This window comes from Hydra viridissima, unplaced genomic scaffold (genome assembly GCF_058129835.1).
Source record: "Hydra viridissima isolate aposymbiotic clone 2 unplaced genomic scaffold, HvirCarnegie_v1 scaffold_2, whole genome shotgun sequence".
NCBI classification, from domain to species: domain Eukaryota; kingdom Metazoa; phylum Cnidaria; class Hydrozoa; order Anthoathecata; family Hydridae; genus Hydra; species Hydra viridissima.
This window is the reverse complement of record NW_028324301.1, coordinates 18,689,012-18,704,702: the sequence shown is the minus strand read 5'-3', so window position 1 is coordinate 18,704,702 and position 15,691 is coordinate 18,689,012. Positions and strand designations below refer to the sequence as shown.

Sequence of the window (15,691 nt, the reverse complement as noted above, 5' to 3'; positions counted from 1 at the left end):
ATTTGAATTACATGCTTCTCATCGAAAACCAGTAAATCAAACATGGAGTTGATAATGGAAACTAATTTATTACAAATCGTTTCTGGATTTGAAAGAAAGTTATTATTATATAAAATAAACAATTTATTCTTTTACGACCATAAAAATTTTAGCCGATAGCATGAGATATTAACATTTACAAACAGGAAAAAAAAAATTCGACGCAGTTAAAAAAACAACAAAAAAAAAAAAAAAAACAAAAAAAAAAACTGATCTTTGTAGTAAGATTTCGAGTTAAAAAGGTTTCTAATTTCTTTCTTTTTTTTTTTTTCCAATAAAATCTGACGAAATACTCATAGAAAAGCGCGGCAAAGAATAGGTCGACTATTCAAAAAATATCCCATTAAAATCCAAAGATCTGATAAAAAATAAAGAAGAGGATAATAACAAAAAAACTACTTATTTCCTAATAAATATTACGTGAGCTATTTAAGCTCAGGGACTGGGTTCATTAAAATTGTAAATTACTGAGGTAAAAGTGACTTTTAAAAATGGAGCTTAAATAAGTGAGTCATCAGAAGGACAAATTTAAGAAAGTTCGATAAAATAAGTTAAACAAAAACTGGCATTGTATATTAAAAATTCTATTGACCTGATAAATTACGGAGATGAAAAAATAAACAAAACTTTATTGGCTTGCCAAATTTAAATTATCAAACCTAAACCAATCACAAGCTCATAATGCGGAGGGGGATAAAACGAAGAGAGAAAAAAAAAAAAAAAAAAAAAAAAAAAGAGAAAAAAGTTAGGAAATGACTTAATATCAGAATATGAAAAAATAATGGGCAAATAAAGTTACTAAAACTAGGACTAAAATTCTTAAATCGCATCAATACAAAAATGTATGGTTGAATTCACCAGTATAGTAAATATAATATTATTAATACCAAAACGATGCTATCTTTCATAGGCAGTCTATAATACAAATTTATTCATTCAACTTTCTACAAAGTTTAGGGACAAATTCTTAACTTTTTCATCAATAGTATATATCTTAAAAACAGCTCACACTAGACTTTGCTCCTGAGTGCTTATCAATTCCAAAATCAAGAAGTATCTAAAAAGGTGTCACATAAATTTCTAATGGGCAGGCGGAGACAGCGACACCAATTTTACTCTTGTTTTGCCGTAGTAGCTATTGCTAGTAATAAATAGTCGAACATAAATAATCTCCACTAAAGTCTTATTATACTAGCAAAGGCTACCTTATGGTCATCTGAACAAGCACTCGAAGAGAATTACATATATCACAGTTGCTGAACAAAATTTAGAAGTGGGTCAGGATAATCTTCAACATCGTTCTCACCTCCGTTCATCGATATATCGCTAGTGTTCTGCATGTGTGGTGTCATACCGCCCCCTCTTTCTGAAAGAACAGAAGATGGTTGCTGTAAAGAGTCAATAGAGTTCGATTGTGCAGGCGATATAATTGTATGCATAGGAGAAGTTAACGATTGGTGCTGATGCTGAGATTGAGAAGGAGAAAATGGTAAGTGCTGAGGTGACATCGCAGGGTGAGGCGAAGGAACACGCATAGTGTGTGACGGAGACATACATGGTCTAGGTGAAGGGTTTGGCATCATAGGTAGTGGTGGAGACATAATATTGGATTGAGGTGACATCATTTGATGATTTGTTATTCCAGGAGTTACTCGACCACCCATCATTTGAGGCGAAGGTTGATTGTTTATCATACCAGCTGTGGGAGGAAGCATCTCCTGTGAAAATTGTCTATTCAAAAGCCGAGGATTAGATTGCTGAGGAAATCCGGCTCCTGAATTTATATTATTCATATTCATTTGCATTCTACGTTGCTGTTGTTGCTGTTGTAATTGCATACGTTTTTGAATTTGCCACTGCATTTGGCTCATTGTGTTTTGATTAGGCTGCATTGCTGTTTGTTGGCTACTAAGATTTGGTATAAAGTTATTGCGCTTCATCTTATTGAGATTTTGAGAACGTATATATTCAATTATTTGTGGTTTCACAACTGATCCATTACCGCTGCGCATAGCATTCATTAACTGTTGCATTAACTGAGGGTTTTGAGCCATATTAGACTGATTCATTTGATTAACTGAAGCCATCATCCCAGTTTGGCCAGGCATTCCCATCATTCCGATTCCACTCATCTGTGCTTGTACTGCAAGATGATTTCGCTGCTGTTGCTGCTGAAGTTGCATAAGAGCCCAATCGCTGCCACTCATAGGATTAATCATACCTTGGTTGGGTTGACCCATAATAGGAGGCACACTCATACCAGGCTGAACAACAGATGGCCCTAGAAACCTTGATTGGCTTGACATTAAGCCACCCATCATAGCCATATTAGGATGCATTCCATTTGATATATCCATTGGCTGTTGATGTACTATTTGAGGTTGAACTAAAAGATTTGGAGGAGCATTGCTTTGCGGAGCAATTATTGGCTTTTGTTGAATTACATTTGGTGGAGTCTGCCTCTGAGGCATACGAGGACCAGGTAACTGCATATTACCTTGCTGAATTTGTGGATTTTGACTCATACTCATTGCAGCAATACGACGACGAAGCACCTGTTGCTGATGCACTTTTTGCTGTAATTGTTGCTGCTTCATCTTAGCTTTAATATGTGAACAATAAGGCACAGAACATTGTGGCTTCTTACATGACTTAGCATGATAACAACAAAGTGCAATAAGTTGCTTACAAATCGGACAACCCAAATTACTTTTTCGTTTACAACTTTTAGCATGAGAAACAACTTTTTTCATCTTAACACAACTCTGAGACTTGCAATTTTTGTCTGAACAATCAGTTGCATGTTCAAGTGATTTTATACATAACTCAATAGATTGTCGGCGAGCCTCCTGGGCACTACTAGGTGCTTTTGTGTGACTTGGAGTCTCACTTTCAATATCTAGTCCAAGTTTTTCCATCTTATGCTCATGACCTTTTTCTTTATAGCACTCAATGCATAAATCGTAATCCTAAATGAAAAGAAAGCCTTTTATAAAAAGCAAAAAACAAAATTTTAAAACTAATTATATCAACATAAACTTATGACAATTTGTACCAGTATTGAATTACTAATATTTATTGCACATGCCAGTTAACAATTTCAGCAAAAAACTGTAAATACAGATATTATGTTAAGAGAGAACTTTTGAAATACAAACCTCACAGACAGTACAATGGTATCTATTAATAATTTGCCCTTTACACAAATTACAACTGTAAACGAAGCGATCTGAGCCTTGATTATGTAGTTCTACAAGCATGGCAAGCGTTGAAAACTTAGCTCTTCGCAGAGTTGAGAATTCCCAATGTTTTTCTCTTGATAAAGTAAGAAAAGCATCTCGACCATCCATGATATCACAAGACATTACAGGATCAGGATCTTCAATTTTTTTGGTAGGCATAGTTGCAACGCTGTGAAGATGTAGAACAAAAAATATCTATAAGAAAACATAAGACATGTCTTGATATCTAAAAATTTGAACATCACTAAAAAATAAACGACTTTTTTTTCTAATGTAGAGTATAAAATCATAAACCAATTCCGCAAGAAACAGAAAAACCACTTCACCTCTTTAAACTTTTCCATTGTAGTAAAAACCCTTTGAGATAATTCAGAAGCACCCATGGCATTAGGAACTGTTTTTTTTGCAGGGGTCTTATTCAATTTACTTTTTTTACTTGTTTTCTTGTTGGCTCTTTTATTGCTGCCTTTGGTTTTTTTACCAGTAGATAAAACTACCTGCTAAAATAGTTAACTTTTAATCATTAAATAAGTATATCAGGTATTTGAATAAAATAACTCAATGAAAATCACCTTAAAAAAGTATAAGGCATTAAAAAACCCTAATGAAAAGCAATTTTTACCATTTCATCAACTGCATTTTCTTCACAATTATCAGTACCCAATTGTGCAGCAGCTTGCATAGCTTCTGTTTTACGTCGCTCTTCTTCCTCTTGACTAATTTCACGAATGCTCTCTTCAATAGCATTTGGCCAATAATCTCCTTCAAAATAGGGTATTTGAGTAGGAGAAGTTATACCATCTTCAAGTGCTTGAGTAAACATATCCTAGAAACCAAAAAATGAAAATTCATTTAATACTATGCATTCTGCTTATATTGAAGTGAGAATCAAAATAGCTAAATCCAAATCCATTTTACCTTATAATCAACCATTACACCATCAGCGCATGCCTTATTTAACATAACTTTGTACCAATCAACTAGGCGTTTATGTTTTGGAATTTTTTGTTCTATTGGGTGACAATGAAAGATGTAGTCATCACCTTCACTAGGGGGACATGACCATATATGACCATAATGAAATCTAAAAATAACCCTTAATAACTCCAAATTCATAAAATACAAGTATGAAAAAAATACTTATTAGTTGAAAAGCAAGTAAGAAAACTTGCAAGAAGTACTAAATCTTACCCCCTATTTTTACAAAACTCAAAGTATCCAATTAGTATTTCATGATAAACACTAGTACGCAAGTGAGAAGGACGAAAAAAATGAACACTGTCCAAGTATGATAAGTAAATGCGATTCCTATTTGGTTCTGGACAATCAGATCCAAATTCTTGAGTATGCATTCCAAAAAAACAAACATCAACACCATCTATTTCTTCAAATGCAAACAATGCACGTGCTCGATATGGAAACTTTTCAGGGAATTCATCAGTACCATATCTGAAATGTATGAAATATGAATATGAAAAGAAATTATAATGATGAAACAACATTTAATTTTTAAAAAGTTAATTGATAATTTTAAAAAAACCTTGCTCGCATTCCTGGTCTAACTTCAACAGTTTTATCCACGCTGCTAACTATTCGTATGTGAATGTAACCAGCTGCCTCAGTAGTTTCTTGTGTTTTTAAGAAGTTGTTCACACGGTTCTCAATATGCTCTGCCAACTTAGTCTGTGGCAGATTACGTGCACTGTATCTATTTTCGATTCGGTTACCTAATTTTTTTTCTTCACGACAAGTGGGACAAATGTAGCTAAAAATATTTAAATTTTACAATTTATAACTTTTGTAAAAACAATTCCATCAAAATAACAAAACAATGCAGTAATGGTGTTTATTGATCTTTATGCTTTACCCATTTTCATATATGATATCCAAATGGAGAACACAAACTTGATGCATTTTTCTGCCACACTCTACGCAACTTACAAATCTAAATTAAGATAATCTTTCCTTGGATTTTGTTTGCAATAATTTAAGAAAATCTTTTCCTAATAATAAATGTTTAGAGAAAACCCTTAAGTAATTTGAGCACATCATTAAAATAAGTATATTTCTAACACCTGAAAAAATTTATCGGCAGAAAAAAAAATTACTTACGGCTCTAAGTCTAGATGGTCATTTTTCAACTTTTCAAATTCATTTTTGTTAATGATGCTAAAACAAAAAAAATTAAAAATAATTTTGAAGGTTTTCATTCCTATAGTTACAGATATAAGTAAATTATACAATTTAATTTTTCTTCTAAACTTTTTTTACCTATTTCTTAAGCCTGAATCTTCCCCTAAATCAATAGTTTCTCCTTCGAATTCTTTAAAACATCTCTCACAATAGTGATACCTATTTAGATGAATAAATTTTAAAATGTAAGATTTATTATACAATTAGCAAAAAATATACTTGTGGTATAAATAAGCTCATAAATTATAATCATTTAATTCTTTAAAAATTTAAGAATGAGAATTTCTTTTCTTAAAATAAAGTTTACTAAATACGGTTTTTATTACACAGGTACTTTTACCTCACCATATTAGAAATGAATATAACACACCCAAAAGATTTATTTTTAAATACTTATTTTGCTTTTGTTAGAGAAAAAAAGTTCACTTTGCTTGCAAAATATAATTTTGCTCAATTTCTGCCTCTTTTTTTAAAACTTTTGTGAGCAACAAAATGCAAGAATTTAAATATTAAACATAACTTCAATTTATATTTATGAAAACTTTATAACTTTTACTAAAATATCCATGCCAAAGTTGGTTTAATGAAGCTAAATATAAGCAATACCAAAAATATGGTATTATTACGCTTGGTGAATGCATTATTTGTCATTAAATATTTTCATAATAATATAATAATTTTCATATATATATAACATAATAAATTTCAAAATAATTTCAGATTGTCATTTTTTTTAACTCCTAGGTAGTAACTTTTTTTTGGACAATTTACTTGAAGGTAGTCAATGCTGATAAACTTTTGAGCAAATTTGTTTAAAAGTTTCTGAAGTAGCTTAGATATATTTTAAATTATGTAAGAAAAAAAAGCTAGTAAATTTATAAAAAAATAATAACCTGTTTTGAAATGAATAATAAGGAGAATCTCTTGGGATTGAGCAAAGATTTTTGCCATAACAATATAACACTTGTGGGTTAAAGACATACTAAAAGAAAAAAGAAAAGAAAAGAAAATTAGCAAAAATGAAAAATTTTTAGAAAATCTCAAAAAATTACTTTAGTATGTCCCCCTAGAAAAAATTCACCTTTCTTCCACAACAGTAGCCAAGTTTTTTCATAATTGGCTCAATTTCTACTTCAAATGTTTCTGATAGCTAAATGAACAATGACATCAGATATAAAAAACTTAGAGTTTAACCATTTAAACACATTCTTTAAAGTCAGTAAATCTCTTAATTCATTTGTATTCAATATAAAAATTATAAAATATTAAAAAGCTAATAAATAAAAATGTAAATACTTTGGTGCAATAGCGAAATACTTTTGTTGTCTTCTTGTTATATAGCCAAGCATTTTCAAACATAAGTCTCATGTCATTGCAAAACTGGAAGAAAATGTTACAGAATGTAATAACTTTTTAGTTTAACTAAAAGCTATATATTATAATGGAAATCTAAACTTAAATATCACAATCTTTATATTGTTAAAACTTACACCCCAAGGATCTTTGTAGCCCCCTTCTTCTAATTTCTTTTTTATTGAAGATAAATCCATTGGATTTTTAACAATTGTAAAATAATCCTAAAAAGATCACAGAATAGAATCCCATCACAAATGAAACTATAAACAAAAATGTTTACCTAAGTATACATAAAAAAAAAAACATACAGGTATATGAAGAATTTCAGGATTGACTGGTTTTCGAAACGGACCAGATTCAGGTTGAATGTTATAAACCTTCTCAAATAGTGGGAGCAAATTCTCTGTTAACTCTTCAACAGACCAAACTAAATTTTAAAAATATATTAAAAAAAATAAAAGCATGACAATTGATTGGGCATAGCAGCTCCTTGTGATCATGTATTTAGAAAAAAACATAATCATGTCTAAAAAAAATGGCTTTTTTTTAAGTGCTAGATAATTTAATGCTTAGAGGCAATCTAACCCAATGATAAGAACAGGTTGAAAACATTTAGCAAGAATATATTTACAACTGATGCTGTAGCTCCTTTTGAAGCAGTATGTACATATGTATATAAATATCTTCATCAGAACTGGATATAAGTCCTAATTATAGTTAGTCAAACTGTATAGTAATAAAGGATATTGTAGATCTTTTGATCCTCATCATACAACAACCTACTTTTAAAAAGTATATTTTGTTGTGACACCTTTTAGCAGTGAAATTGTTTTAAAAGAGTAAAAATTGGTTAGTAAAAATATTTAGGTAAAATAGTATTTGCAAAGTAAAAATTAGAACTTCTTTAACTAAAAAGAATTTACATTATAAATATTGGCATAAAACTATACCTTTATGAGTCTTTGACCTTTCATCAGGAGCAGGAGTCGATGATGAAGGGCTTGGTGAAGCTTCTTGTTTAACTAAAACTACTGAACTTGTATTTGAAGATATTTGTTGAGATGACTTTTGTCCTATTGAACATGGAGTAGAAGAGGGTTCCACTTTAACAACTGGCTTAACATCAGTGTTAGATCCAGCAATCGATAAATGCTCAGCGTCAACATTCATTGGAGAGGAAATATTTTCATTTTTAATATTCATTGGAGATCTGCTGTGATCAAAATTTACTTCTTGTTTAATGTTACGCACATTAGGCGAAGCACTTTGATCACCATGATTATTGATTAAAAGATTTTGGTTATTAGACAAAGATTGAGACTGAAGCTGAGGACTGCCACTAATTTCAATTTTGATTTGATTAGACCCTAATGCAGAAGGAGGCGGCGTTAGACTATTGTGAAGCAACTGCTGTTGCTGTGGTGGTACTAGTTGGTTTTTTTGTTGCATTATGTTCATTTGCTGTTGTAAATGGAGGTTCTGTTGAGCATAAATGAATTGTTGTTGAGGAACCTGCTGCTGCTGTTGTTGCTGTTGGATAGCTTGTAATTGTTGGTTGTTCAATGGAGGATTTTGAAATGAAGAAAGCTAGACATTTTTGAAAACGAAACAACTTAAGATATTCTGCCTTAAGGAAATGGAGTTATATAATAGCACTATTACATTTATTTGTGAAATTTCAGACACTAATTAACAATACGGTAATTTATTTAAAATGAACAACTTCTAACAGTTTTCAAATTAAATGATTTAATGGGAGATTAACCCAGGGCTCAAATAATGAAATCTTAAGATAGCAAAATAATATCTTAACCATCTTAAGGTCCATATATACAATATTATGTTTATCTTAATATTATCTTATCTTAGTATAAATACTAAGATAAGATGATACAGTTTATTTATGTATATTTAATTATACAATATATTTTATGCCAATGTCTGGACGCCTTAAAACACTATACTTGAATTGAAAGGTTTATCTTACATTAGCACGTTGGCGCTGTCCCATCACATTCATACTCCTTTGTAGACCTTTCGGGTTCATATTGGACATCATGGAATTAGGCTGATTATTTATATGTTGGAGAGATTGAAGATTTGGTTGTTGCAAAGAATTAAAAGAGTTCATACTGTTTGATACATTTCCGGTATTACTGAGATAATCTGATACATTGACATTATTTTGATTAAGATTTGGAGTCCCATTTGGCTGAGGCTGTTGTTGTTGTTGCACTTGCTGGAATGCCATATTAAGATTTGTAGACACCTGAACATTCATATTTGAAACTGGCTGCAGACTAATATTAGCAGGATTCATCATATTGTTTGGTCCATTTATTTGATTTTGGCCTAAAATACATAAAACAGAAAAAAATATCAATTGTATGCAATTTTTTAAGGGATAAAAAATAATTAGCAAACTTGATATTAAAAAAACCTTGTTGCGGATTGAGCAAATTGGGGTTATTTTTTCGTATTCTTTCCATACGTTTTTCTTCAAGGTCTTTTTGTATCTTATATATTTTTTCAGCCAAGAGATGAAAGTAATCTTCCTGAAAGAAAAAAAAAAGACAATTACTCATCAACTGAACATATATACCTACAACTAAAGAATGTAGTGGCTGTAACAGTTTAAATAGTTTTAAAATATACATAAAATTATTAAATAAAGCTCTGAAAATAATAGAACATTTATACAGAGCAAACTCAGAAAAACATTTATCATATATAAATAATTCATTTTGCCATAAAAGAGAATGATAAAACAGACTGAAAACTGGCAGTAAAATATTACCTTGCTTGCCGCAGTACTATACATGTCATCTTCCACTTTCTGTGCATATAATACAAGGTTTTCCATTTGTTTATTTTTCATAGTCATAGGATCATTTCTGGCTTTTGGTATAATTGCTGACACTCTGATATGAATTTAAAAGATTAAGAGTTGTAAAGAAATTGTTGAGAATAAAAAAACTCAAAATTTTCTAATCATTTAAGAGATTACATTAAAATTGAGTTAGATTTATAACAAAGTTTTTAACTCAACTCAAAAATTTCAAAACAGATAATACAGAAAAAGTCCTAATATTTGAAGAAAAAAAAAAAGAAAAGGAAAAAAAAAATTAGAAAATTTTTTACAATCTTTCTACAAGGTGATTTCGTTGACTTTGAGTAACTGATTTATGCCATGCTTCTCTGTCTTCATTATTTGTAGATGCAGTACTCTGTGTTCTGATTGAAAAGCAATATATTCATTATTGGTTACATACAAAAATATTATTTGCAGTTATTTTTAAATCAATAAAAAATCAAAGAAATTTTATTTACCCTTGTGGTATAGTCCCGCGATTAATGTTATCATTACTAGGATCTGAAAAAAAAATTAATTTAAAAGTCATTAAGAAATGTATTAAAAAAAACTAGTAGAATATTATAAAAAAGAGCTTAAAGTCAAATATCACATGTAAACAAGATACCTCTTGATTCATTTGCAACTAGCCTTCGATTAGGAGGTCCATTTTTTAATGGCAGACAAACAGGACAATCTGTTCGATTGCAAAACTTCCAATGAGAGATGATTTGACGCGATGAGGCACAGTGAGCAACTTAAATAAAAATATATACTTGTTGTAAATGCACTTTTTATAAACAGGTGAAAAGCTTAATATAGGAAGAAAAAAATCAACAAAATCTTTAAATTACCTACACATCTTGAAAAAAGACAATATATACCTTGACAATCTTTGCCTGCCTTACAAATAGTCATGTGATTTAATACACTTTTCATTGTTCTACAATGTGGTAAGTCACAAGGCTTGTATTCACCATTAGGAGCTTGTTGTTCTCTTCGCTGACATTTGTGAGCGTGTAATAATAGAACTAGTTGTTGTTGGATTAGTCTTTTCTTCTCTGGATCAGCTGTAGTAGAAACTGGCACATTCTGATTAACTGGTTGTTGTATCTGCTGCTGATTTAGTGGCTGATTCTATATAATCATTTGTTTATATCATCAATGTGCTGACAAGAGTCAGTAATTAATACAAACTCATTACTGAGATAACTAATTTTAAAGAAACTAGATTTTAAAAGATATATCTATAAACGATTTTTAAATTAAATTATGAAAAATAATAATAATGTTTTTTTACAAGGTTTTGTTAAAAAAACTAGTTTTTATATGTGTATATATAGTGACTTCTGTTAAGTGTCTAATTGTCTATAGATTTTCAGTACAATGGCAATATATAGATATATATTATTTTTATACAAATAAACAATATTTAAAATGATAATAATTTAATCAATTACTATACTTATTGTTATCATAATAAGAACAAGATTTCTTTATATATTTAAAAAAAAAAAAACTTATATTACACACCATTTGTATTGATGGATCATTAGCATTCATTGGTCCCATTCTTTGCATTTGTACATCCATAATGTTTTGATTTAGCTGAGGTCGATTCATATTTAATACCATTGGATTTCCACCAACTAAGTTAGGAATTCCCTGTTGAAATCCTCCTGGACCATTAAGCAGAGCATTTCCCATAACATTCATATTGGCATTCATTTCAAAACGCATTTGAGAATGCTGAAAGAAAATGAAAGTAAAACCTTTGTAAAATATTACTTTCACACAAACAAATAATCTTGTTGCATGTGACAGTAAAAAGTTAATAGAAAAATTTAAAAATGTAGCAAAGCTGAAAAACTATTGAATGAACATTAGAGTTCTCTACTTGTTTCTCTGCTATAACAAACCTTAATTCAGTAGCATTGAAGCTGTATATATTTTAAACTTATAACTTAAACTGATATAAAGTATTTACTAGAAGAAAAAGGAATAGTCATAAAAATATATATATATATATATATATATTACCATTCTTTGCATGGGTATCATTCCAGAATTTCCAATATTATTTGTCATCATCATTGCATCCTGACAATTATTTTCTGGCATTCCCATGTTGTTCATTGGAGTATTTATCATTTGATTCATTGGATTAAAATTACTTTGTATAGACGGCATTTTAGGATTCATGCCCATTCTGAATCCTGCTGCTGCCAAATTGTTCCCATACAAACGATTACTATGCATCATGTGCATATTGTTGGTAAAGCCTTGACTCATGTTAAAATTTTGATTCATGTTCATCATATTCATATTTTGTCCCACCCCTGCCATGGAATTAGCCATGCTCATTTGATTATTATAAATAGAGTTAGTAGACATAGCCTGCATTAAACTAATAGGGGTGTTGTTTTGCATCATCGAATTTTGCATTGGATTACTGGTAAAAGAAGACTGAGAAGAAATAGAGTTCATTATTGAGTTTGGAGTGCTGGACATAGGAACATTTGCTTGCATCATACTTCCAGACCTCATGGATGCTGGATTTAACATTGGAGTAGCTGGTGTTGGCATGGCACTTGTACTTACTGGTCCTTGTGGCGGTAAAATTTGGGAGTACATATTCATTCCAGGTTGAGGACTTAGCATTCCCAAGGCTTTTGAAACATTCATTTGTATTCCACTAGGAAGATTAACCAGACCACTTTTTTCCATAGTTGTTTGTAATGATGTTGGACCATTTGAAATAAGGCTTTCATTGGAGGAGTTGATATCATAAGGCTCCAAACTGCTTAGCAGATCATTCCCATTAGCTATAGAGTTTTCATTGCTATCATTGTTAATGATAACATCATCTGGCAAATCATTGAGAATGTTTTCATATGAAAACCCTAGCAGTACAAAAAATTTAAATTTAAAAGTCTGGCATTTACTTACAAAGTAATTATTAGTTAACTTTATTAATTTTAATAATCAAATACATATATCAATATACAACAAAAAATTAATTTATCTTATCATAAAAAACAAAACAACTTATATGTAACATGATTTACTTTCTAAAACCTAATTGCAAATCAACAAATACTAGTGTTTTTAAAGGTCTTGTTGATTTGTGGAAATTTGTGGAAAAATCTTAAACAATAGCAAGTATAAAATCTAAATATAAGTCTAAATGACCTAAAGAATTATCTGGATTAATGACTGCCGTGTTGAATAAAGCATGTACCTTTTATAATGTACACTAAATAAACAGGCAATGCAAACAGTAGAATTATACATGTAATTATAATGGCATTTCACTTTAAGGGTTACAGTTAGCTTTAAAGTTAAACTATTTTATTTAAATAATATAAAAGACCTAATAGCTAAGCATGAGAATTGTCAAATGATACTAAAAATGGTAAATGAGGACTTTTTCTGGAGTTACCTAACAAAGATTTTCAATAGCAATTCACACACAAATATGTAAATAGATATATAAATTAAAAATCTTTATTATTATGTATTATCTTATTTATGGGTAAAAGTAAAAAAAAGACATTTAGCACTGAAAAGTAAAAAAAAGACATTTAGCACTGAAGTTTTACCTGAATAATTTTCGCAAAGTAAACAGAAGGAAACTGTTTATTATTAAACAATAATTTAAAATGATAATTATCAATATAGTTGCTAATCTAGTGATAAACTATCAACTGCTTATTACAAATATTCAAAAAAATAATTCTTACAAAAATTAGAATTAATCTAAAAACTATGTAATTTAGATACATTGGTAACTTCAACACCTTTGAATGCAATTCTTTTTTTTTTTTTTTTTCTGCACAAAATCAGAAATTAATCAAAAGGGTTAAAAAACTGAATTGCAAAAGTTTTTTAGATTTATACTGAAATGTATTAATTTGAACTAATACCTAAACTCATATCTTTATTTATTTCATGTAAAAATTTATCAATATTTAAACTTTTATAACAAAATTTACATGATAGTTAGTGTTATGAAGATTTTCAATTTTTGAGCCCATTATGAATTCTATTAAATTATCTATTAGCAATTAGACTTTTGAGAAAGGTTATTTGTGAGAACTATTAGTAAGTTAGATTAATAAATTAAACCAAACATACAAAATAGAGAAAGCAACTTTTATACATAACTTCATTAAGGATAAAACTATTTTAAGTCTCATTTGCAGTTTTAGACTGCACATGTTAAGAGAAAATTTATCTTCAGTATCAAGTTAAAAGTAAAAAAATAAGTGGTCATTATATACCTCCTGAATGATCTGCAATTGGCGTTTCTAGGGGTGAATCAGCTCTTGGTCGCTTTGAAGGAGGTCCTTTACTTTCTCCCATACGATCTGGCTCAGACATCATTTTTGAATTGTCAACTTTAGGGTTTCATATTTTTCTTTTTACGACTCACATTGACTTTTTTGAACAAATGCAGTATTTTGTGCAGATTTTTCAAATTAAAATTTACATTTCTATAAGCATCTAAAAATTAGACCTTTAGAGTTAATGGTCCTTAATGTTTCTAACTTACTTACCTTGAACTGATAACATAAACAAACAAAAATCAGTGAAATATCAAAATGGCCACCGTTTACCATAATAAAATGGCATTTTATGTTTTCGACTTAAATAAAGTAGCTTTTCTATCATCATTAGTTAGTACATGATAAAAATTTTAACAACTAATCTAAAGATAAAATAGGTACCACACAATTTTATTTCACAATAGTGATGATTTTTCAGCATTTATACACACAAAAAAAATTATTGAAAATCTCTGTAAACTTTTTACGGAGAACATCAAGCGAAACACAGACTTCGCGGGGGATCAAGTAGGAAAAATCGTCACTTTGCATATATTAACATAAATCATCTTTTAAAAGCCGTTACTTGTTGAGTTAGCATTTAGTTACTTAGACTCTGGTTTTTCTCCTAATACATTAAATAATTGTTTAATTTTATTAAGTAAATATTAAAATTTTAAAATCAACTTTGAATTAGTTAACTTTTTTATTCAGTTTTAGTATCAGCTTCTTAAATAAGAGAACTTTAAAAGTTTGGAGAATTAAGAAAAATTCCGCTTAAAAGCTGATCTCAGACAGAACTAACTTAAAGCGAAATGTGAACTTCGACTTGACCGCATTTTAAACTATCAAAATAAGCAACGTCGTAAACTCCGGCATCTCTTCTATGAAATGTTAAGTTGAGAACAGAAAAGCTGTAAAAATAGGAAGTGCATAATAGGTATTAGTCTAGTAAAAGGAATTTTAAACTCTGTGTTTCTTAGTGAAACTATAAAAAAACACGAGATTGGATTTTTGTTTTGCTTTTCATTTTTTTGCTTTAGATTTAAAAATATACTCCAGACTCTAAAATGTTACAAATACTTGATATTACAAATGCTTATAGCATACTGCTTTCTTAAAGATAAATAGCTTTATCTGTTTTTTTGTTATTATGATAGTTTGCATAAACATTAGAAAGTTTCTAGTATGGTTGTAATTAAATGTTAGATCATATTCTTGTGTATTATTATTATTATTATTATTATTATTATTATATATATATATATATATATATATATATATATATATATATATATATATATATATATATATATTCTTTCCATATATGCATAATAGTTAATTTGATAAATTCACTTTTTTTTTTAGCAAAAGATATTGAACAAGAATGGCGCCTCAGCTGAGAAAACTTCTACACCGAAAGATCATTGCAAATATTTTGATTGGTTCTGGGCTGGGATTAGCAGCTGGTTGTGTCTGGAAATTTGGGTATGCAGAACCAAAGAAAGCCAAATATGTTGAATACTATAAAAATTTTGATGCAGATAAAGCAGCGAAAGAAATGGAAGCTAGACTAGCTGCAAAAGGAATTTCAATTTAAAATTACAAATATTTAATTTGAGTTATGGCATAAAAACATTTTATTGTAATTTGATTGTTATCAAAATATGAATTGCAACTTA

General features: G+C 29.5%; 2 protein-coding genes across 2 annotated transcripts; one reads left to right on the top strand and one right to left on the bottom strand.

Moving 5' to 3' along the window:
* Positions 1–916: 916 nt before the first annotated feature.
* On the bottom strand, positions 917–14,197 carry LOC145194236 (histone lysine acetyltransferase CREBBP-like). Its single transcript, XM_080071868.2, has 26 exons — positions 13,965–14,197; positions 11,722–12,584; positions 11,215–11,430; positions 10,566–10,818; positions 10,310–10,438; positions 10,161–10,203; positions 9,972–10,064; positions 9,628–9,751; positions 9,271–9,385; positions 8,818–9,182; positions 7,781–8,417; positions 7,139–7,257; positions 6,965–7,051; positions 6,771–6,854; positions 6,556–6,624; positions 6,368–6,456; positions 5,553–5,633; positions 5,394–5,450; positions 5,149–5,226; positions 4,822–5,046; positions 4,473–4,730; positions 4,200–4,365; positions 3,904–4,107; positions 3,608–3,781; positions 3,198–3,476; positions 917–3,008 (listed from the first exon to the last, which is right to left on the bottom strand). The coding sequence occupies exons 1-26, from the start codon at positions 14,065–14,067 to the stop codon at positions 1,287–1,289; spliced, it is 6,633 nt and encodes a 2,210-aa protein (XP_079927994.2). The 5' UTR covers positions 14,068–14,197; the 3' UTR covers positions 917–1,286.
* A 604-nt stretch (positions 14,198–14,801) lies between these two features.
* Positions 14,802–15,691, top strand: LOC145195301 (cytochrome c oxidase subunit 6C-like). Its single transcript, XM_090079249.1, has 2 exons — positions 14,802–14,949; positions 15,378–15,691. Exon 2 carries the CDS (start codon positions 15,397–15,399, stop codon positions 15,607–15,609), a length of 213 nt encoding a protein of 70 aa, XP_089935375.1. The 5' UTR covers positions 14,802–14,949; positions 15,378–15,396; the 3' UTR covers positions 15,610–15,691.